The sequence below is a fragment of the Pinus tabuliformis genome, chromosome 9, assembly GCF_031772625.1.
Source record: "Pinus tabuliformis cultivar Carrire ecotype Pingquan chromosome 9, CPIR1, whole genome shotgun sequence".
Taxonomy (NCBI): Eukaryota; Viridiplantae; Streptophyta; class Pinopsida; order Pinales; family Pinaceae; genus Pinus; species Pinus tabuliformis.
The window spans coordinates 837,495,905-837,520,529 of NC_142307.1; the positions used below are offsets into that span (position 1 = coordinate 837,495,905).

General features: G+C 37.5%; 1 protein-coding gene across 1 annotated transcript; it reads right to left on the minus strand.

Moving 5' to 3' along the window:
• Positions 1-6,808: 6,808 nt before the first annotated feature.
• Positions 6,809-7,255, minus strand: LOC149151394 (uncharacterized). The gene has a single exon (XM_089443143.1). The coding sequence runs from the start codon at positions 7,253-7,255 to the stop codon at positions 6,809-6,811; it is 447 nt and encodes a 148-aa protein (XP_089299269.1).
• Positions 7,256-24,625: the final 17,370 nt, after the last annotated feature.

A 24,625-nucleotide genomic window follows, 5' to 3' on the forward strand; every position in this document is an offset into this window, starting at 1 on the left:
GGCAAAGTGTAACACTGATGTTGCAACATTCTATAGTTGTACGTGGAATCCTGACACTAAAATTTTTGAATCATTTACAGTGGTCATTCTTCAAACATATTTAGGATTCAGGAATATAAGGATGGATCACTTGGGACAAGCAATCTTAGGCGGGGATGATTGTAATGTCCCTGATTTTGTAAGCACAGAAGTTACTAAAGAGTTTTCCCAAATTTTAATGATATTAATAAAAAGGGGCAAATATTATTTTATTAGAGAATGGTGGAAAATATATTTTATTGGAAAAAGGGCGAAAAATAATATTTTATTAAAAAGGGTGAAAAATAGTCACTTAGTGGAAAGTGACCCCCACTAATAAAATAATATTAAAATGGGGAATCTAGAAGCTCGGAGAGACTTAAGAAAAAATTATAAAAGGAAGGTGGACTCATTGCTAATAATTCGATTCTTGGTAAATTTCTCATTGTGTTTGGTTTGAGCTCAAGCAAGTTCGTACAAGAAGGTTTCAGGTGAGATCCTCAACTAGTTTCGGTGGACCTTCTTTGCCACCCTAGCTAGTACCTTGCCAATTTCAGTGGATTCGCTATGCCACCCTAGTTGGTCCATTGCAGAAGGTGACTTATTTTATTATCGAGTTGGATTTGGAGATGATCCTCGGGTACCAAAGAAAATATTTCCAGTGATTTTTCCAGTGATGAATTTGATACCAAATGGCTCATCTAGTTAGAAAACTAAAGAGAAAACCCAAATTAAAAGGTAAGTTATCTCTCATTTATTTTAACTATGGTGGGATAGGACATTTCGTTGCTGTGTACTTACAGGGAAGATAGTGATGATGAAGAACCCAGAAAAAGGGTCTTCAAAGGAAAATCTTCGAAAAAGAAAAAATTGTACTCCAAAGAGGATAATGATTTTTTTTGAAGAAGAATATGATTTTGATGAAGATAGAAGAGGGATCCTATTTTTAGCCACAAATGAGGAATCTAGCATAGACAAATTAGAGGAGAAAAAAGAAAAAGAAGAAGGAGAAAGTGTTGAAGGCACAATGGATCTTGAAGTAGGAATTATCATTGCATTAGAAGAATTTGATAACCTCATGAAGATGAACAAGTGACTATCCAAGGAAATCATCTTCATTGAGATTGAAAGAGAGAAATCAAAAAGTGGAAGAAGTATTGAACACTTAGCTAAAAGAAAAGGAAGAAAACTGTGAAAATCTTGAAGCATAAATTGTCTCATTAAGGAAAGAGCTAAATAAGCTCAAAGAAAATATGAAAAGATCTCAAATTTTGGATGATATTCTCAACAGTCAAAGATCACCAGATGACAAGACCAGTCTTGGTTATATGGGTGAGACCTCATACAAAGAAGAGGCAAACATCAAATCACCAAGTGAGAAAGTTGAAGAAAAACCTGAAAGTTCCAATCTCAACAAGAGCAAGGACAGGTTGAGGGAGGAGTTTGAAAACACTACTACACCAAAAAGCTACGTTGATGCTCTCAAGGAGTCCATTCAAAATGTAGGAAGCAATATGATAAGGGACAAGGACCAACAAAGATTTGGATAATCTGCAAAGCAAATCAACTTCAAAAGAACTATGCCATCGAGGCAACCATACTTAGTGAGGTATCAAACTACTTTTCTGGGTCACTATTTTTCATGCAAAAGTTTTAGTCATCAAGTAAGAGATTGTAAAGGTTATCTGAAAAATGATCATGAAATAGGTTATCATCAAATCCCTAAAAATAAACTCGTAGAAATCAGAATTAGAGATATTGATGATAACATAAATCATAATTCATTTGCACCATTATCCAAGTATATTATATAGTGTTATAGATGCAATAATTTTGGAGACGTGGCACAAGACTGTCCTACAAAATCAATAGAAGGGTTTTGGAAGAGAAAATAGAAAGAACCACCAACAAAAAATTGTGTACTAGTTATGTATGCTTCAAATGATCAAAGTCAATGGTTCATTGATAGCGGGTGCTCTAGACAAATGACTAGAGGTCAAAGGAAATTTATTACTCTAAAAGAAGAAAAAGGAGGAAATGTGTCTTTTGGAGACAATGGATCTATAAGAATCGCTATGAGAGGTACCACAAGCTTTGACAATGGTAGGACTAAGGTTCAAAATGTTTTGTATGTTGAAGGACAAAAATATAATCTTTTAAGTGTCAACTAGATGTGCAATCAAGGTTATGATCTCACTTTTTGTGCTAAAGATTGTGAAAAGGAGAGTAGTTAGGGAAAATTACTGGGAAGAGTGATAAGGACTCAAGGAAACATATATATTCTTGATGAAATTCAAGGATAAAAATGCTACATTGGACAAACAAATGAGGGTTGGTTATGACATAAAAGGATTGGACATTTGTTCTTTGATAGGTTGGTAAAAATAAACAAAACACAAGCAATGAGAGATATGCCCACAATCTTGAAACCAAGAAGTGCCATCTGCGAATCTTGCCAACATGGGAAACAAACAAGAGTAACCATCAAGTCAAAGGAGTGCTCGACATCAAGGCCACTAAAGCTTGTTCACAAAGATCTATGTGGACCAACAAGAACACCAACCCTGCAAGATGAAAGATATTGTTGATGGTTTTGGATCCCGCCAACATACAGGGGATCTCCCCGATATGAAGTCCCAACTAGACCTCACACCATTTACTATAGGTGTTCCATCCGGAATTGTGGCCCGACTGCCATTAACTTAAAGATTTGCATTGGCTTGAGAAATTAGCATGAGAGAGTAGTGTGCATGTACTTCTGAATGAGCAAGAGAGTATGCCTTGTGAAATGTTCAATTGTAAATGTATCAAGGTTTTTTCGATGTAGGGAACAAAAGTGAGTCCCAAAAAGAAGAGTAATAGTGCTAATCCAGTACAGATTCACGCACATAATATGGAAGAATCATTAATCATCAAGCGAAATAGTTCACATAGATGTCATGATCATTATGACAATCACAACACATTTCTAACAATTTGAGCACCAACGCCACTGGAATAATTCAATTTATTTAGTAAATATGTAAGTCAACATAAATTGCAAACATTTGAAGAATAGTATCAAAAACGTCCACGATCTATGCGTGAAAATGTGTTGGCCAAATGGCTTCAAGTATTATGAAAAAGTTCCAAGATACATGAGTACAATGAACGCCACTATCTCCGATAGTACTGAAACATTAGAGCCACTACTTGCCCCCCAAAAGAACTATTTCTATCTCTCTAATGCCTTATGGGAGAAACCAAGGTGAAAAGTCTTTTGCTTGAGTAATGAGGCTCATTTTCTAACTAAAGGTATGACCTTTCATATCCTCATCACTCTTGAGTTTCTCATATGACTTTTTAACTTCTTATGACCTTTGGACTTCTATACAACTCTTAGACTTCTAAATGAATTTTGAACTTCTTCATGACTTTTGGAATTACATATGTCTTTCTGACTTCGACATATCGCTCGTTTGTCCACATATGACTCTTGGGCTTCCACATTTGATTTTATGATAATCACATAATTACATCATCATTTCCACATCATCATGAGGTGACAACATGACAAGTCACTAACATTGATGACTTGGACTCATAGTAACTGATGACATGGAATTTCTTGAGAGGTGACAATGCTTCCACTTGTATCTTCGATATTGCATGTAGCTTTTGCTTTGATGTTTCTTTTACCCTCCAAAGGGAGTAGGATCATATGGAGTCTTTATGAGCTACTTTGATCATCAGGATTCCAATGTTATTCATTATGTGTTCTTCGATCTTGAATAATTCCTCAAGATGCTCCCTTTGGCATATCTCCTCATGCATTATTTCCGTGTTATTATGGAACACCTACAACTAAGATCACTCATGTCAATCAAAAATCAACACAAAAACCTCCTATTCTAACATTTTTTATGCAATTTTTTTATCATGGTTCATTAGTGTGCTCGAGAAGAGAGGAGAAATCTTTCTGGAGGCAGGGTGCACTATCAAGGGATATGGGTTGAGCGCTTGAGGATGTGTTGTGCTCTCAAATAAGAAGGATGGGCTTGAGGGAGGGCACAAAGCACAGACTGAAGGATGAAGGAGGCTCAATGATGCTTGTTGCTATGCCATGCGCTCAACCAGAAAGTCTAAGTCACAGGTAGGGTGCATGGCACAGTGTGGAGATTGAAGGAAGATCAATGTTCACTATTCATGCACCATGCACCCAATTGAGGGCTTGGTGAGGGTGCAAAGCGCAACCTAAAGAGGGAAGGAAGGCTTGATTGTTTCCTTATGATGTGCCATGCGCTTGGGAAGAAAAAGGCTCGCTTTAGGGTGCAATTCGAAAAGGGAAGGAGAGGATGTTGCTTTAGAGTGCGCTCTATGCTTTTGGAAGGGTGCAAGGCATAATCTGAATAAGGAAGGGGTCTCGACTTAGCCTTAAGAGTGCACTATGTGCCCTCTTAGCCTTGGTTAGCCAAAAACCAAAATTTTTCCAAGTCTAAAGGATATGGCAAGGGAAAAACACAACGAGTTATGCATAAAATCAAGTGTGACACATAGCAACTCATCAGTAAAACTTATACAAGATTAAATACTAAGAAATACACATCAAAATGCCAGTTTACAAACACTCTCCAAGTCCAACAGACAAAGTTTGTGCATTTGTGACCAAAAGTGTCGTTTTATGACTAACCAGTTTGTTATAACCATGAAATACACCATAAATGTTCTAAACAATGTGATGACACTTATGAATGAACAAGAACACTTTAAACATGTAAAATGACATGAAACGACACTTGATACGACGCTCCAAATTTTTTATTGTAGTGAAATTTTGGAGGGTGTTGTGGCGGCGACAACACTTGGAGACACACTGGGTGAACTTCAGCTTCTCCGCCTAGGAATAGATTTCAGTTAGAGGGTTAGACCTTCTGGAAGTATTGATTCACCAATTAGATTTCCTTGACTTCCCCTTTTGGCTCGGTTATATGTATAACACCCTACATTCCTTTACTCGGTTCAACACACAAAAGACTATGCCATATCCCAATTGTTTCAATCTAGGAAAGGGAAATATAAAACGGTGATTTTAAGACATTCAGAGTATGAGTTTCATCTCTGGTGGTTCTTTGCTGCCAGCAGGCCTGGAAAGTACCCCAACGGAGTTACTACAGGAGCACAAGCATTGCTTCACTGTGAGCAAGCTTGAATAGTACCCCTGAGGAGTCACTTGCTTCACCTCTCTGCGCAGGAAGCATTTCTCTTCTTCCACCCTTCATTTATTTATTTTGTAGAATTATGATTTAGAACTTATTATTTTAATGGGGTAGAAGAGGGATCCCAACTTATTGAGAGCAGGAGAGGTTTCCCCTTCAAAGAATTATTTATATAACCTCTAATATAATTTTTCTCGCTATATATTTTCCCCTTATCCTTTCTCTAGTTGATCAAATAAGCATGTAAAACACCAAGTAGATTCAATACCAAGTTGAGGAGTTGGGATACTAGAATAGATGCAGGTCTCATAGGTTCACTCAAGGTTCTCTTCTTGAATGTATCGTATTTTCCATTTGGACCTTACTCAACCTAAGGAATCTTCCAAAACAAGAAGAAGAATTAACAGATAACCAAGTGTTGTGGTTGTCACATTCCCTTATTTATTTCATCACATAGCCCTTTAGAGCCATACACTCTTTCACACAAGGTCTTATATATATACAATGACCAAAACACAGAAAACAGGACGGAACATGACTTGAAATGGCAAACATAAGACAAACGACAAGGGACACGGAAGAAAATTGTACAAGGAACGCAACTTAGATCTGCTACTAGAAATAGAGCTTCAAATCTCGTTCATTAACGAGAAGAGGGTCAATCCTCCCATATAATGATTTCAGCTTGAAAGCATTGTGACCGAGTTTCTCTTTGATGGTGTAAGGGCCTATCCACAGAGATTGGAACTTTGTGTGTTTGCCTTTCTCTTCGTGGGCTTTATCCCACTTTAATACTAAGGAACCCACATCAAAACTCTTATTCCTTCTAAATTTATTATCGAAATAACACTTGATACAGTTTTGATGTACAACAAATATTTCTTCGGATTTGAGCCTTTCTTCCTCGAGTTTAAGCAAGGTACCTATCCTGCTTTCCACCAAAAGGCATGGTTTTCCTTGTGAATCTTGGGAGAGCTGCAAGGCTAGGAGATGCAAGATATGACACAAGATAGTTTCTTTACTATTTATGAGGAAGTATGGTGAAGTTTTAAGAGAGGGTTTAGGAGTTACACGTCAACCCATAATGCATTCACCAAAGCATTGTGCTAGTTCCTTTGTTCAGAGAAAATAATTTTCTTAATTATGCGAATAATATTCTTATTAGTTGATTCTGCTAAACCGTTTTTCTATGGGTAATAATTTGATGCATGATTTAATACAATACCATATTCCAATGCAAACTCATAAAGTTTCAATGAGGAAAAATAAGTTGCATTATCAAAGACGAGATGTTGGAATGCCATACCTGGTTATGATATTCTTCTTTAGAAATTGGATGACTTCCTAGTCATTAACTTTCCTTAAAGGAACTTCTTCGGTCCATCGAGTAAAATAATTTGTTGTTGTTAGAATGTATCAGTGTTGCTTTGATGAGTGTGGAAATATTTCTCCAATAACATTTAGTCCCCAACTAAATGTTCCTCAACTGGTACTAGTAGCAGCGGGGCGGCTGACTTCTGATCTCAATCAACACATCTATGACAAGCTAGGCATTTTCAGGCATAAGCATGAGCATCCTTAAATAAGGTGGGCCATTAGTAACCAACTCTCATTACTTCGCGTGCAGTTGTGTCACCCGCAAAGTGTCCATCTGTCAGTCTGTCGTGAAAATCAATTAATACCTTCTTTGTGTCTTGAGGCTCTAAGCATCTTAGCAAGAGACCATTATGGTGCTTTCTAAAAAGCACTCCATGAACGAGTTGATAAGATAGAGCTTTAAAAGGAATTTCCCTCTTTTGTTTGTTCGATAAATGTGCGAGCAAGGTGCCATGCTCTAAGTATTGTTGCATATCTGAATACCATGGCGTTGTTGAGCTTGTTGAAGGGGCTTCTTTAATGTTATACATATTTATTTCTTGCTCCCATCCTGAAAGATCTTGCTCCAAAGCATCCCTTGCTTCTGTTGCGAGTTGAAAAAGGCCATGACCCTTAATAATGTGATCTGGCTTAAACTCCAGATCATATTCTTGCAAGAAAGTCATCTAATTTTCCCTCTTCTCACCCAACTCTTGCTGCACAAAGAGCGTTTTGACCACTGGACGAGGCACATATATAATAACGTGAGTTTTGAGGAGATAGGCCCTGAAATGTGTAATTACCTTATATATTGCATAAGCTTGTTTATCAATGGTAGGGTAGTTCAACTCTAACCCATGCAAGCCAACACTCATGAAAGAAATAGGTCATTCATTTCCTTCAACATCCTTTTGCATCAATACAACCATAATAGATGAATCTGAAGAAAAGGTATAAAGCTGGAAATCCTTACCACAATCAAGACTAAACAAAGTGTGCACATTAACAATAACTTGTTTGATTGAAGCAAAAAAATCCTTTTCTTTTTTATCCCATTTGTAGATTGCATCTTTCTTTATCATCGCTTGCAATTGTTTAACTATCTGAGTGTAGTTAGAGATGAACTTACGCAGGAAATTAATCTTCCCTGGGAAAGATTACTTAGCCTTCTTGTTTACAGGGAACAAGATTTGAGCTATAGTTTTGACCCTTTCTGAATCAACTTTGATTCTGCTCTTAGCAATGATGTGTCCTAAGAGAGTACCTTCTGGCACACCAAAGATTCTCTTTTTGGGATTGAAAGGAATCTCGTACTTGTGGCACCATTCAAATATATGTTTTAAATGACGCACATGATTTGATCTTCTTTTAGAAAATACAATTACATCATCCAGATATACTACTACACTTTGACCAATTAAGCCACAAAAAGCGATGTCCATTGCTCTTTGAAATGTAGCACCAACATTAATAATTCTGAATGGCATGCGCTTAAAGGAAAAAGTCCCCCACTTGGTCTTGAAAGTGGTTTTTAGATGGTCTGGTTCTGTCGCCAGCACCTGATTGTAACCAGAGAACCCATCTAGCAGTGAGAACATCTCAGACCTAGATATTGTTTGGAGAATTTGTTCCATGGGTGGCACTAGGTAATTATCTTTGTCTGATGCCTGATTGAGATTGTGAAAGTCGACACATAACCTTATCTCACCAAATTTTTTCCTTACAGGGGACGGATTTGAGACCCAAGTTGAATGTGTGACCTTGAAAATGATCCAAGCATCTGACAACTTCTTTAATTCCTTTTGAATTATGGGTTCAAGCGTTGGATGAACTTTCCTCAACATTTGTTGAAATGGTTTGACCCCTTCTTTAATAGGAATGAATGCTAGATAATATGAGTATCATATGTCTTTAAATAATTGTAAGTCCATGCAAACACATCACATTACTATTTGAAAAGGAAAATGAATGCTTGTTGTTCTTGTGGAGGACAACATGTACCGAGGTTTACATATTTAAAATTGTCTTGAGTTCCCAAATTGACTTGTTCATATGATAACTTTGATTTCTGAGTCTTAGTATTAACTAGTCCTTTGAATCAATTTTGCAGGGCGCAAATTTTTTCTAGAGACACCACACCTTTAGGCATAGTATTCCATTTCATTGCATCAAATGCTTCCTGAAAAGCCTTATTATGCTCATCTTCTTCAATGGTCGTGTATTTAAACACGTCCATGTTGGCCATAAAATGCAGTATCTGTTGGTCATCATTAAAAATGTGAAAGTTAGTTATGTTGTTAGGTACAGATGGCTTATATATAATTTCTATAGAAAAACCATTTCTCAAAGGTGACATCTTAGCAGTTTCATTAGCCAATGTATATGTTGTGGAATTTCTAATTTTAGGAATAGAAATGATATTAAAAGCTTTAAAATGAGAAATGAGTCGCCATACCTCCTATTGGTATTTTTTTAAGCTTGGTGAAACAAAATGGATAGTATTCCATACATGACGGGTAACAACCTCTAAGTCACCAATTACATTGAGTATCCCTACCTTTAGGTCAATGGCTTTCTTTAATCCTAAAATGAGTGCTTCATATTCAACAGTGTTATTTTTGCACTTGAACTCCAAATGACATGATAGAATGTATTTCTTGCTGTGTAGAACTGTGAGAACACAACCGGCTCTAGAACCATCCTGAGTTTTTGAACCATCGAAATATAGAGTCCAAATATCATTAGCTACTAAGCTAGTTCTTATACTATTACTACTATGTACATCTATGTTACAAGATTCATTAGCATCAGTTGGAGTGCAAGGAAGGAGCTCCAACTGTGTATTTGGTGGGACGAGTGATGGTTGTGCTTGATAACACCCGTGATCAATTTCCAAGAAATAATTCCTAAAGTTCATGTCTGCAAAGGCAACAGGCTCATTATGACCCTCAAGTGGTGTCACAATATGTTTCATGTAGGGTTCACTTTCTACTCGAATCTGGTTGTTTCTGCCCTTGTATGGAAGCCATAAATGCGTCTAGTCTGTTGAAAAATATCCTTGGAGTTTATTGGACCTATCTCTGCTCAATAGTAAACCATAGGCTTCAAGGATGTTGACAATAAAAATATGAATACATTGGTGGACTCTATGGTTTGATGAGAGGTGACTAATAACGTTGTTGAGTTCACGAGTTTCTTGGACTAGGGATTTGTCTAGTTGAATGATTTGTGCATCAGTTTTGTCCCATTTAGCATTAATTTTCTTAGCGATAGATAATGGCATTACATTTGCAGATGCACTCAAATCAACCAAACAATTATGGACATTATAATTAAATATTTCAAAAGTTAACAAAAATGGGGGGCAAAGAGTGTTAGTATTTAATTTCACAACGTGACTACAGATTCGAGAATTTCAAGAGACTTACCAGACACTGCTTGAGAAGTAGAAGCTTTGTTACCTGACGAAGACTGTGAAAAGGGTTGAACAAGTAGCTCACATTGGCCTACTATCTTTGCGAGCTCAAAGATTGAAATGTTAGCACGAGATATTTTCATGTCCTCAATGATATTATAATCGATGCTTTCATTTTGAATAGGCAGTGTTGTAGTGTCTGGAGGTGTAGCTTTGTTGGATACTTCCATAGTGATAGAATTGTTTTTGCTGATGGTGGAAGTGTTCTTAGTAATATCATTCCTAGACTTGTTTTGTGTGTTCTGAGTAGGATTAGTTGGTGGTAGGATCCATCTTAATAATTGCTTCTTCAACTCTTGTTTATTAAATTCCTATTCAGAAATGAGTCTTTTACTCCTGAAATTATAATGGCCAGTTGACTGTTGAGGCGGAGCTTCACCTTCGGGTGGTTCTTCAACACTTTTCTTGTCAGCATTGAAAATGATATCAAAAGTGTTAACTGAATGTCCAATACCTGAACTTTCTTCAGTTGTGGTAGGTTCATTTGTTTCTTTTATCTACTCAGTCTACTCATCTGTTAAAAGAGTATCAACAATATGGGTTTCCATAATAATCATGTTGTGGTTCCATTGTGGACATGTCTTCTCTGAGTGCCTCTCCTGATGGAAAGTGCAGTAGTTGTCCATGCCTAAGATTTCAACATTTGAGCTTTGGGCATATTTAGTCGATTGATTATTATTATTTCTTCTGAGTAAAAAAGGCCTAAAAGACTTGTCATTGGTAGATGCTTCGCTTGACTTTCTCTTTAATTCTGATACTTCATTAGTGAGTGACTTTAAATATTTGGCCAAGATTTCAATATCAAAAGAATCATTTTCCTTAGCTTTATTTGAATAGGCTTGGTTTTTCTTACCAGAATCCTTGGTGTCTTTAGGGTCATTATCATCTACAATTTCTTCGATGGAGTGCAATTCCTTCTCAATTGCAATAGCTTCTACAAAATTTAAAGCCAAATTCTCCTTTGCAGCTCTCTTGAAAAACACAGAAATGTTCATGGGCAAGGCAGATGTATAATAATCCTTCATAATAGAATTGTGTGGTTGAAAATCAACGGGGAACTTTTTTAATATGTGAGTAAACCTTTGATTGAAATATTTTACCCTCTCTTTGTTCTCCATATTGATGTTTCCGAGTTATTTCAATAGCATGGCGGGAGTTTTATCATCCACAAAATTTTCTAGGAACAATTTCTTAAACTCCCTCCAATTGCGAATTGAATTGGCTAGAAGACTATGATACCATACATACGCTCTACCTTCTAAAGTGTATGGAAATATTCTACAAGCAACATCGTTAAAGCATACCTCAAGCATTCTTAAATGCATGTAGAATTTGTCTATATGGTCTTCAAATTTAGTTTTCTTGTCAGGATCAAACTTACATAACAACTTCTCTAGGTGTTTTGGCATCTTATGGAGATTTTCTGGAAGAGAAAGTGGCCCTTGGGCCATCCAATCCAAGTCTTGATCTTCCATAACTTCTCCTCCTTCTTCCTCCTCCTGCTTTGAATCGTAAGAGTCTTCTCCTTCACCGTTCAAATCCTCGTTGTGACTAGGCTACTCTTTGTCAAAAAATTGAAAATTTCCCTTGTCACCTTCTTCCCCAATAAGTGAAAGTTCCCCTTGTTGAATTGTCTCTTCTGAGGGTTCTGCTAACTCTTCAAGGGTGGAAAAAACCAAATCTTCCACTGATGAAACCAATACACTAGTGCGAGTTTTTTCTTCTTGCTTCAGAGTATGAGGAAGATTGTGAGAAATAGGAAGTAATCCAAGAGCTTTCGCAAACTTACGAGTAATGGGCTTGATTGTTGGGAGTTGATTGTAAGTAACTTCAAAAGTCTGTCTTGAACCTAAATGAGAAGATTCTCCAATTTCAGGAATAGGATTTGGAGTAGAACCCAGATCATTTCTACCTTGTATAGATGCTTCATTAATAGGGTGAGATGAATTATCAACCATAAAAAAGTGGTTTCCTTCTTTATAGCGCCAGAATGTTGACAGTGTTGGATCCCACCAACATGTTGAAGAAATTGTAACTAGGTTCGGTCTTCATAATGACATAATCTTTGTAAATGATGTAATAAAAGAGATTACATTATTTTTGTATGCCTTTCTACATGGGTTTCATGAGCAAGAAGTGTCATAGGTCAAAAGACTTCTTCTTGATGTCTTTAGGATTTATTAATATGTCAAAGAGTCATGTCATGTATAAAGAAGCTCTTCATGAGCTTATGTAAATTTATACTAATCTACAAAAATGTGTAGCATCCCTCCAAAGACCAAGATCAATCCTCCATTAGCAAGCACAAGAAGTTTGCAAGCAAATTGATAAGGAATTCATCATGCTGGCTTCAGTATTAAATTAAATTTATAAACCGCAGTTATGTCGGCCTAGAATAATAGATATGTCAGTTCATGAATTCAAGTCGGCTTATTTTGGGAGCACAAACCACTATAAATACCCCGTCAAGGTATTCGCAAATATGAGGTACAGAACTCACAATTTCCTCTCTGAAATTTCGTATGGGTACAGGATAAAATCAGCACTACAGGAAGGCAAGTGTTCTAGGTCTCAGATGAAGAAGTATCACCATACCATTCGGATGGGTATGGGAGCAGAGATCCGCACTACAGGAGGACATACCTTTGCACCTCGAATGGCACAATAAGACAAGAAAACACTTCGGATGGGTACATGGACCTGATTGGTAGTCTCAATGATAAGTATAAATACAGTGATGTGAAATCTCGGTGAGAATAGTTGATTGACATCTCTCGGATGGGTATCATGTTTCCAGATCTCAGAACAAGGAGGAACGTTATCACAGTCTCGGTGGATATATTTCCTAATAGTATATATATATACAATGATGAAGAAGGGCTCAGAACCCTCACTGTATTTATGTAGTCTCACTGTATCAGAATAAGATCCCACTGTTGTAATCACAGTCTAGAAATACACTCTCGGCATGCTCACAATTAATGTGATGATGATCTCAGCTGGAATACAATGATGGAGGTATGATGAGACAATTATCATGGTGATTGTCATAATTAAGCTCTGAGTGCATCGATGAAATCATATAATAAAGGTCACAGTGAAGATCTCGTTGACATGATGAAGAAGCACCAGTGAAGATCTTAGTGATGCAGTAGTGATGGCTTCAATGGTGCAGCAATGATGATGATCTCAAAGGATCAACCTACAACAGTAGTATATAGTAACAAGGGTTGTCATCTATCTGATCAAGGAGACAATCTACAACAAAAAGATATTTTGTCTCCACAGACCACCAAGACTCTCATCAAGAAGCCCACAAAGCAATCGAAGACTACATCATCTCGAAGAAGGTCGAAGTCCAAGAAGCAGTCTACGACAACAAGGGTTTTGGAGATCAACAGTCTAAAGATGAAGCATTCAGAATTCCGGTTCATGACAACAGTTTTGATGCCTCCCATAGTTTCGGTCAATGACATATTAATGCTGCATACTACAAGATTTGGAGCAATTCAGTGTCATCTTTGACCATAAGGATCAGATATACAATTCAATTAACTTGAAGGCTTGAAGAGAAGATTCAACAAGGATCTTATCTGAAGGAAGCATCAATGCATTTACCTCAACAAACAACCAACATGATCAAGGTAAAGACTTCATCTCCCTATAATACTAGTGATTACCCCATTACTATTATAGTTATACCCCTTATTTATATTGTTGTGCCCCTATTACCCCCATATTGTTATTTCTGTGCCCCATAGAATCCCTCTATTGTTATTTTTGTGGCTTTATATTATTATTGTTAGGTCGGCTGGATTATATTGTGACTCCTTAGACTCCTATATATAGAAAGGAGGTTTTGTCATTTGAATTATCAAAGAATTGTTCATTTATGTAATGTAAAGGAGGTTGCCCCCTCGAAGAGGCTGAATTCTAAGGCGTTGATCTATCTTTTCTATCTTTTCTTGAGCTGGTTTCATAACATTTGGTATCAGAGCTTTGGATTCTAGGGTTTCGCTGCTCCAAACAGGTCATCGTGGCATTTTCGCTATAACTTTTTTTCTGTGACGTTTCAGAAGTCGCAAAAAAAACCCATTTGAGAAGAAATCACTCTGAACCTTGGGTCCGAATTTCAGATCTTTTCGCGCGATATTTGCGGAGATATGATCTGAGGAAGTTGGTCTTTTTGCAGACTCCTGAATTACATTCAAAACAGGTGACCTGGGGAAAATCGTCATAACTTTCTCTCTGAGGATCGGATTGAAGTTTCGTAAGAAGGTACAGAAAGAGGACGGACTGTAGTTTCTTGTGGGTGTTTTTCAGATCCAAAGGTCGAAACAGTGACTCGTGGCACATCGTACAAGTTCGCTCTACTGAACTAGTCTATAATCAAGTCACTGTGGGAGATTGTGCATAACTCTTTCTTGGAGAATCCAATTTGGATCAGACTGGTGGCATTGGAAAGAGGACACAGAGAGCTACTACAGGTCACAAGTTTAGAACTAGATGATTGGAAAGTACAGAGATACATCAGAGGCAATATCGAGCTCCTACAAAGTGAAAAAAGGTGTGTAGATTTTTTTAAATTTTTGCTTAAGCTTGGTTTGAAAATTTATTTTGAAGGAATTCAAAGGGCATAGTAGAGCATTATTATCGGTAACTGATGCCCCGAGGAAAGAAAATGCAAACACCTAGTAAGGAACCTGAAAGCTCTAGCATGACTCATGAAGAAGAGGAAGAAATGCTACATGATATATCAAAATTACAAGAACAAGTGCAACAAATGTCACGCTCACAAAAGTTAACAGATGCTAAGATAAATGGCGTGGAAGCTAAGATAAATGGCGTGGAAGCTAAGATGGACAATTTGAAGATAGATTTGAACACAAATTTGAAGACAGGCATGGAAGATTTGAAGACAGATTTGACAAATTTTCTACAAGAAATACTTACTAATGGTGAAAAGGTAGTAAAGGAAACTCATGATGAGAACAAAAGAAATGTTAATCATGATTCCATAGACGCTAATGTTGGATCGAAGAATCACCATATTCCAAAAATCGATATGAGGAAGTTTGATGGCAAGGATCCCGCCACATGGATATTACAGATGGAGCAATTCTTCGATCTCAATAATGTGCAAAATGCACAAAAGGTACGTATGGCAACTGTATATTTGGAACCAAATCAGTTTGTATGGTATCAATGGCTTTGTTCTCGTAAACAATTTATCACTTGGGCAATTTTTACGGAAGAATTGATAGCACATTATGAGGATACAAAAAGCAACACTTTTTTTAGCCAATTGATAAGTCTCAAACAAAAGGGTTCAATAATGGAGCACATTGAGGAGTTCCAAAAATTGAACATAAGGGTAAAAGATATTCCAGAGGAGCATAGGATTGATGTGTTCATAGGGTCTTTAAAGGATAATATCCAACATGATGTTCGCCTTTGGGAACCTGATTCATTAGAGAAGGCATTCAGGTTAGCAAGAAAAATGGAAAGCAAAATTATGGCAACTAGGAAGCATACCACTCACAACTATAAAGACGGAAGTGTTGTTGCCCCTAGTCTTCCACAACCTACAAGGTTGACACCACAACAATTGGAAGAAAAAAGAGCAAAAGGGCTTTGTTACAATTGTGATAGCAAATACACAAAAGGTCATAAGTGTGCTGAGAAGAAATTATTCTACATAGATTGTGAAGAGGAAGAAGAAAAGGAGCAAGAAAGGTCAAAAGAAGAGGATATATTCCAGGAACAAAGCCTAGATGAAGAACAAATAAATCCGACCATATCTTGTAATGCATTGGCGGGAATTACCACTCCTCAAACCATCAAGATAGAAGGACAAATCAAGAAGAAAAAGGTAATAGTGTTGATTGATTCAGGAAGCACCCACAATTTTATTCATTGTAGGGTAGCAAAAGAATTGAATTGCTTCCTATATCCAGCACCAGAGTGTCAAGTGATGATTGCAAATGGAGGAACAATAAATTGCTCTGGAAAGTGCCATAATATCAAGCTATCCATGGGAGAATATGTATTGACTAGCCCAATGCTTTCCATTCCAATGGGAGGTGCTGATGTTGTACTAGGAGTCCAATGGCTACAATCCTTGGGTACAATAGCTTTTAATTTTCAAGAACTTTTCATCAAATTTTCTACGGAAGGAAAGGAAGTTGAATTAAGGGGTATTGCAGGGAAACCAGGAAAGATAATCAGCTCTAATGGCATGACAAAGCTTCTAAAAAAGGAGCAAAGAGGTGTAATTGCACAATTATGTTCGCTAGATGTTTCCACATTGGAATCATCTATTTCTCCAGATCTCCAAAAAGTCCTGGACAATCATTCCAAGGTATTTGAGACTCCCAAAGGTCTCCCACCTATGCGTGATCATGATCATGCTATTCATCTGATTCCAGGAAGTGTTCCTCCAAACATCAGGCCGTACAGATATCCCTATGTCCAAAAAAGTGAAATTGAACGTATGGTTGCAGAAATGCTAGAGGCTGGTATAATTCAACCGAGTCAAAGTTCTTTCTCAGCTCCAGTAGTATTGGTGCACAAGAAGGATGGATCATGGCGCATGTGTCCGGATTATAGGGAGCTCAACAAGCTCACTATTAAAGATAAGTTCCCCATTCCTGTCATTGATGAATTACTGGATGAATTGCATGGATCAATTTACTTCACCAAGTTGGATCTTCGTTCGGGATATCATCAAATCAGAATGAAGATTGAAGACATTCCGAAAACGGCATTTAGAACTCATGAGGGTCATTATGAATTTTTGGTCATGCCTTTTGGCCTTACCAATGCACCTTCAACATTTCAAGGTTTGATGAATTCAATTTTCAAACCATTCCTTAGAAAATTTGTGTTAGTATTTTTTGATGATATACTAATCTACAGCAAGTCTTGGAAGGATCATGTTGAACATGTTGACAGGGTGCTACAACTATTGGAGGAGAAACAATTATATGCAAAAAGATCCAAATGTTTCTTTGGAGTCCAGGAGGTGGAATATTTGGGTCATATTGTATCTCATGAAGGAGTTAAGGTAGACCCTAGCAAAATTAAAGCCATTAAGGAATGGAAAATCCCCACATCCATAAAGCATCTGCGAGGATTTCTTGGGTTGACAGGGTATTATCGCAAGTTTGTTAAGAATTATGGGAGAATAGCAGCACCTCTAACAACATTATTGAAGAAAGATTCATTTTCATGGACTCCGGAAGCAACAAAGGCCTTTGAACATCTTAAAGAGGCAATGTGCCAAGCACCGGTCTTAGCTACACCGGACTTCACAAAAACCTTTATTGTGGAATGTGATGCTTCAGGAAATGGAATTGGTGCTGTTCTAATGCAAGATGAAAGACCCATTGCTTTTGAAAGTCGTCCAATCAAGGGAAAGTTTTTAAGCAAAGCTATTTATGAGAAGGAAATGTTGGCAATACTCCATGCACTTAAGAAATGGCGACCCTACCTAATGGGAAGACACTTCAAGGTAAAAACGGATCATGATAGCCTTAAATACTTTTTAGAACAAAGATTATCCTCTGAAGAGCAACAAAAGTGGGTCACAAAGATGTTGGGTTATGACTTTGAAATCATCTACAAAAAAGGGAAGCAAAATGTGGTGGCAGATGCACTCTCAAGAAAGGATGAGGATGTGGAAGCATTGTTGTGTGCCATTTCTATTATCCAACCAGATTGGATAAACGAAGCAAGGGAGGAATGGAAGAATGACGAAGAAGTGTGGGCACTTATTCGAAAGCTACAACAAGATTCCAGTACTTCTGATACATTTAGCTGGCAAAATGATTCGTTATGGTACAAAGATCGCTTATACCTCTGTAAGAATTCCCAGCTAAAACAAAAGATTCTTATGGAATTGCACACTTCTCCCTTAGGAGGGCACTCAGGATTTTTAAAAACTTACCACAGGGTTAAGAAGGAATTTTTTTGGGATGGCCTTAAATCAGATATTCAAAAGTTTGTGGCGGAATGTTTGGTTTGCCAACAAAATAAAGTTGAAACAATTAAGACACCGGGTCTATTACAACCTTTATCCATTCCAAGCCAACGTTGGGAGGAGGTTTCAATGGATTTTATCACAGGTTTACCCAAGTCTGAGGGAAAGAGTGTCATCATGGTGGTAGTTGACAGACTTACCAAGTATGCACACTTTTGTGCATTATCACATCCATTTAAAGCCAGTACAGTTTCTACTGCATTTATGGAAACAGTTCAAAAGCTACATGGAAACCCAAAGATTATTGTAAGTGACAGAGATCCCATTTTCACTGGAAATTTTTGGACAGAATTATTTTCTTGTCTTGGTACTCAGTTAGCTCATAGCTCATCTTATCATCCTCAATCTGATGGGCAAACTGAGATAGTAAACAAATGTTTGGAAGGATATCTTCGTTGCTTTGTATCTGATAAACAGACACAATGGGTCAAATGGTTGCCTCTGGCTGAATGGTGGTATAACACTTCCTTCCATACAGCAACAAAAATGACCCCATTTATGGCACTTTATGGGTATCAACCACCATCCATCACATCATATTTAAGAGAAAATTCTAAGGTTCAGGCAGTGGAACATCACATCGAACATCAACAACAAGTCCTCCAACTCTTAAAGGATAACCTCGTGTTGGCACAAAATAGAATGAAACAACAGGCAGATCAACATCGCAGTGAAAGAAGTTTTGATGTAGGTGATTGGGTATTCCTACGGCTACAACCATATAAGCAAATGTCCCTAAAGCAAGCTAAGAAGGATAATAAATTATCACCAAAGTATTATGGTCCGTACAAGGTGTTGCAAAAGATTGGTACTATGGCATACAAATTGGAGCTTCCTGCAGCTTCTCGATTGCACCCAGTTTTCCATGTTTCATGTTTAAAGAAGGTTATAGGCGACAAGCTCCCAATTCAAACAATATTGCCAGAACTTGACGAGGAAGGAAAAATTATATTGGAACCGGAAGCAGTCACAGAAACAAGAACTCGACAGCTACGAAATCGATCAATTTCAGAGTATCTTATCAAGTGGAAGAACTTATCCGCTGAAGATTCCACATGGGAGGATGAGAATTTTATGCAGAAGTATCCAGAACTACTCAAGCGTTGAGGACAACACTTTTTTGAAGGAGAGGGGCATGTTGGGTCCCTATAATACTAGTGATTACCCCATTACTATTGTAGTTATACCCCTTATTTATATTGTTGTGCCCCTATTACCCCCATATTGTTATTTCTGTGCCCCATAGAATCCCTCTATTGTTATTTTTGTGGCTTTATATTATTATTGTTAGGTCGGCTGGATTATATTGTGACTCCTTAGACTCCTATATATAGAAAGGAGGTTTTGTCATTTGAATCATCAAAGAATTGTTCATTTATGTAATGTAAAGGAGGTTGCCCCCTCGAAGAGGCTGAATTCTAAGGCGTTGATCTATCTTTTCTATCTTTTCTTGAGCTGGTTTCATAACAATTAACTTGAAGGCTTGAAGAGAAGATTCAACAAGGATCTTATCTGAAGGAAGCATCAATGCATTTACCTCAACAAACAACCAACATGATCAAGGTAAAGACTTCATCTTCACAATTAAGTATCTTTTCATTCTATAATCAAGTTTGGTTCTATGACTTCATGATTGCAAGAAGATTTATAGGTTGGATGGGTCATCAAAGGTTCTTGCATGGAATAAGAAGGATTGTCATAATCAAGAGAAGTCAGTGAACACATCAAGGTCTACTTTGAATTCATAAGAACTCTTAAATTCCTCTCATCCCTATGCAACGAGAAAGGAGACAAAAAAGAAATACATGAAATGCTAGAATATATACTCTCTGAAATGCAGTAAAGAAGGTATCAAACAATGAAGAAATATCTTCATGAGATCTCAATTGGGAGATCTGAGAAAGATGATAAGAAGATAATCATCTACGTTCTTAATAAGCAAGATGGCAAGTGTCCTTGGGACATGGAAGTTTCCTCATGCAACAACTTGTGGTATCTAAGAAAGATGGAAGAAGAACAAGTTATGGACAAAAGTGTTGAAGGCTAAATTTTGGTCCTCAAACAAGAATAATATAGCTAAGCTTCAGTGCTATGGGAATATTATGGAAATAATCTCATAGTAATGGAAGGATGGAGGAAGCTGAAGAAAAAGGGGCCAAGAAAAGAAGGAGTAACAAACCTCTACTATGAGTGGATGGTGTCCCTCACAAAAGGTCCTATCATAAGTCCTTGCAAATATGACTATGATGCATCATAGCATCGTGAAGGCATTAGAAACAAGAGCTCGAACCACCACTATAGGAATTATGGAGGACAAAATCCATGGCAGTTGAACATGAAGGACATAGCTCTTAGGAATCTCATTGGATATCAAAGGAAAGGACAAGAAGTCAAAATGGAAAACATTTTCCAGATGGAAACATGCAAGATCCTAAAGATTCTTTGATAGAAACCTCAGCAGAGGATCCACTAATCTGGGAAGGTAGCAAGTGTTTCATCCGAAAATCCAATTTATGGAATTCATGAGATGATGGTATGATGACATGAGAAATGAAGCAGATCAAGGGATTGAAGATATTTTCAATCTAGGAAGCTGCTGGAAGAAACCTAAAGGAAAATTGAGCTATGTATGCTTGTATTTGTATTTTAATATTATAATGTCATGTCATATGGTTGCAGGTAACATGGATCAAGCATGATCAAGAGGAAAAATATCTCCTCCTCGGAAAGGATGCAGAAAGACATAAGTCACACTAGATGAAATCAACATAATATGTCCTCATATGAATTATGAGGTGGTTGAATACAATTTAAGAACTCTGATAGAAATCTCCTGGGAATGGAAGGTGTGAGGATGGAAGAGATCATATGCAACCATGATAAAGACAATCAACATCCAAAGCATCAGGAAGATTTGACTAGGAAATCTCCCGAAAAGATGTGAAGACTCTGATGGAAGTCTGAAAAGATGAAGACCCTTGACGACATATATCTTTGGGAGATGTCTCAATATGTATGCAGAGTGTTGATACCTACAAGATGTCACTGGAAAAGGCCATCACCAAAAAGGTAATAGGTGATTTGTTTTTGGTTTTTGACCTCTTGGAGAAAGTCTGGGTATGTGTGTAGGGCCAAGGTAAGGAGAGTTGTGAAGGATGTCACAACTATGTACCTTGTGATCTAGAGAAATCATCGTTGAAGGAAAAGTGATGATAGATGGCCCTATGAAGGAAGCCTCAAATGTAAATCCAAGGAGGATACTTTCCATGAAAGAATGAATGACATGATGGAGGAAAGTGATGGATGGATGAACCCTACATATGAAGAAATTGATGACATCGAGGTCTTGGATCATCAGTCAACTAGAAGACCCTATAAAGTACTGATGATAGAGTCCCTGGGTAAGAAGGAGCTCTAGGAGGTTGCTATGAGTAAAGGAACTCGAGTAAGTTTCTAAGTGAAGAGAAACTTGGAAGTCATCCCTGGTTAAGAGGGAGAGTTAAACGCGACATTCTTGTCTTCAGGTTGGAAGAAAGAATGGGGGATTGTGTAATCATCTGGCATCAGACACTCTTTGAGGATGTGGTAGGGCATCCAATACAAGAGTGGGCAAGAGGACCAATATTCTTGAGGGTTGGGAACCCAAGATGAGAATAGTCCGAGTAGGGCATACTCGGAGAACACCCGGGTGGGTATGACCCTAAGAGAGACAATGGTGATGCATGTCTATCAGTCATTGGTCTCGCCAACTTTGTGTGCTCTGATCTAAGTGAGAGATAGAGCTATCAGTCAAGGCCTTGCTAAATGAAAACAATCTTGGTTGAAATGATGTTATAACAGATGGATTGCAAATCTGATTCTACTTATGAGAAATTCTTCATATTGAGAATGACCAAGTACCATTATGAATACCTCCCTAGTTAAGAGGGAGTGTTGAAGAAAGTGTAACTAGGTTCGGTCTTCATAATGACACGATCTTTGTAAATGATGTAATAGAAGATAATAAATTATTTTTGTATGCCTTGCTACATGGGTTTCATGAGTGAGAAGTGTCATAGGTCAAAAGACTTCTTCTTTATGTCTTTAGGATTTATTAATATGTCAAAGAGTCATGTCATGTATAAAGAAGCTCTTCATGAGCCTATGTAAATGTATACAAGTCTACAAAAATGTGTAGCAGCCCTCCAAAGACCAAGATAAATCCTCCATTAGCAAGCACAAGAAGTCTACAAGCAGATAAGGAATTCATCATGTCGGCTTCAATATTAAATCAAATGTATAAATGGCAGTAATGTCGGCATAGAATAATAGACATGTCAGTTCATTTATTCAAGTCGACTTATTTTGGGAGCACAAACCACTATAAATACCCCGTCAAGGTATCCGCAAATATGAGGTACAAAACTCGCAATTTCCTCTCTGAAATTTCGTATGGGTAAAGGAGAAAATCCGCACTACAGGAAGGAAAGTGTTATGGGTCTCGGATGAAGAAGTATTACCATACCATTTAGATGGCTATGGGAGCGGAGATCCACACTATAGGAGGACATACCTCTGCACCTCAGATGGCACAATAAGACAAGCAAACACTTCGTATGGGTACAAGGATCTGATCCGTAGTCTCAGTGATAAGTATAAATACAGTGATGTGAAATCTCAGTGAGAACAGTGGCTTGACATCTCTTAGATGGGTATCATGATTCCAGATCTCAGTGCAAGGAGGAATGTTGTCACAGTCTCGGTGGATCTATTTCCTAATAGTCTATATATACATATGGTGAAGAAGGGCCCGCAACCCTTACTATTTTTATGTAGTCCCACTGTATCATAATAAGATCCCACTATTGTAATCACAATCTAGAAATACACTCTCAGCATGCTCACAGTTAATGTGATGATGATCTCAGCTAGAATACAATGATGGAGGTATGATGAGATAGTCATCGTGGTGATTTTCATATTGAGGCTCTCAGTGCATCGATGAAAGCATAGAATAAAGGTCACAGTGAAGATCTCAATCGATCTCATTGACATGATGAAGAAGAAACAATGAAGATCTTAGTGATGCAGTAGTGATGGCTTCAATGGTGCAGCAATGATGATGATCTTAGTAGTGACAGAGAAGAGGATTGATGTCTTGGTCTTGGAGCGGCAGAATGGGTCAAGGGTCATGGTGTTGGTATTCGTGAATTGGAATCTTTATAAGAAGAATTTTTGTGAGGGTTTTCCTCTCAAAGAAGGAGAGGTTTTGGCCCTGGCAGAAAGCCATATACTTTGTGTTCTTGTCTCTTTTGTTTTGATAGTAGTTTGATGAAGCTAACACATGCACACTAATAATGAAAAGAATATCAAGCTAAGATAGATTGTAAAAACATTTCACAAATTGTTATCATGTTAAGAAGAATCTCATTAATTTTGATTGCCCTAGATTCTTCAACACAACATACAGGGGATCTCCCTGATATGAGGTCCCAACTAGACCTCACATTGTTTGGTATAGGAGTTCCATCCAAAATTATGGCCCGACTACCATTAATTTAAATATGTGCCTTGGCTTGAGCAATTAACATGAGGGAGTAGTGTGCATGTACTTCTAAATGCGAAAGAGAGTATGCCTTTTGAAATGTTCAATTGTAAATGTATCAAGGTTCTTTCGCCGTAGGGAACAAAAGTGAGTCCCAAAAATAAGAGTAAATACTAATCTAGTAAAGGCTCATGCACATAATATGGAAGAATCATTAATCATCAAGCGAAATAGTTCACATAGATTCCATGATCATTATAACAATCTAAACACATTTCCAAAAAGTTGAGCACCAAAGCCACTGAAATAGTTCAATTTCTGTAGTACATATGTAAGCCAACATAAACCGCAAACATTTGAAGAATAGTCTCAGAACATCCACGATCTATGCATGAAAATGTGTTGGCCAAATTGCTTCAAGTATTAAGAAAAAGTTCCAAGATACATGAGTACAATGAACACCACTAGCTCCAATAGTGGAGCATTAGAGCCACTACTTGCTCCCAAAAAAGCTATCTCTATCTCTCTAATGCCTTGTGGGAGAAGCTAAGGTGAAAAGCATTTTGCTTGAGTAATGAGACTCATTTTATAACTAGAGGCATGACCTTTCATATCCTCATGACTCTTGAGTTTCTCATATGACTTTTCAACTTCTTATGACCCTTGGACTTCTAAATGACTTTTGAATTTCTTCATGTCTTTTGGAATTATATGTGTCTTTTGGACTTCTACATATGTCTCTTTTGTCCATATATGACTCTTCGGCTTCCACATTTGTCTATACAATAGTCACATAATTACATCATCATTTCCACATCATTATGAGGTGACAACATGATAAGTCACTAACATTGATGACTTGGACTCATAGTGATTGATGAAATGGACTTTATTGAGAGGTGACAATGTTGTCACTTGTATCTTCGAACTTGCATGTAGCTTTTGTGTTGATGTTGCTTTACGCTCCAAAGGGTGTAAGATCATCTGGAGTCTTTATGAGCTACTTTGATGATCAA

Excerpts from the sequence above, each read along its gene's own strand:
- LOC149151394 (XM_089443143.1), bottom strand. The coding sequence starts at position 7,255 with ATGACTTTCTTGCAAGAATATGATCTGGAGTTTAAGCCAGATCACATT.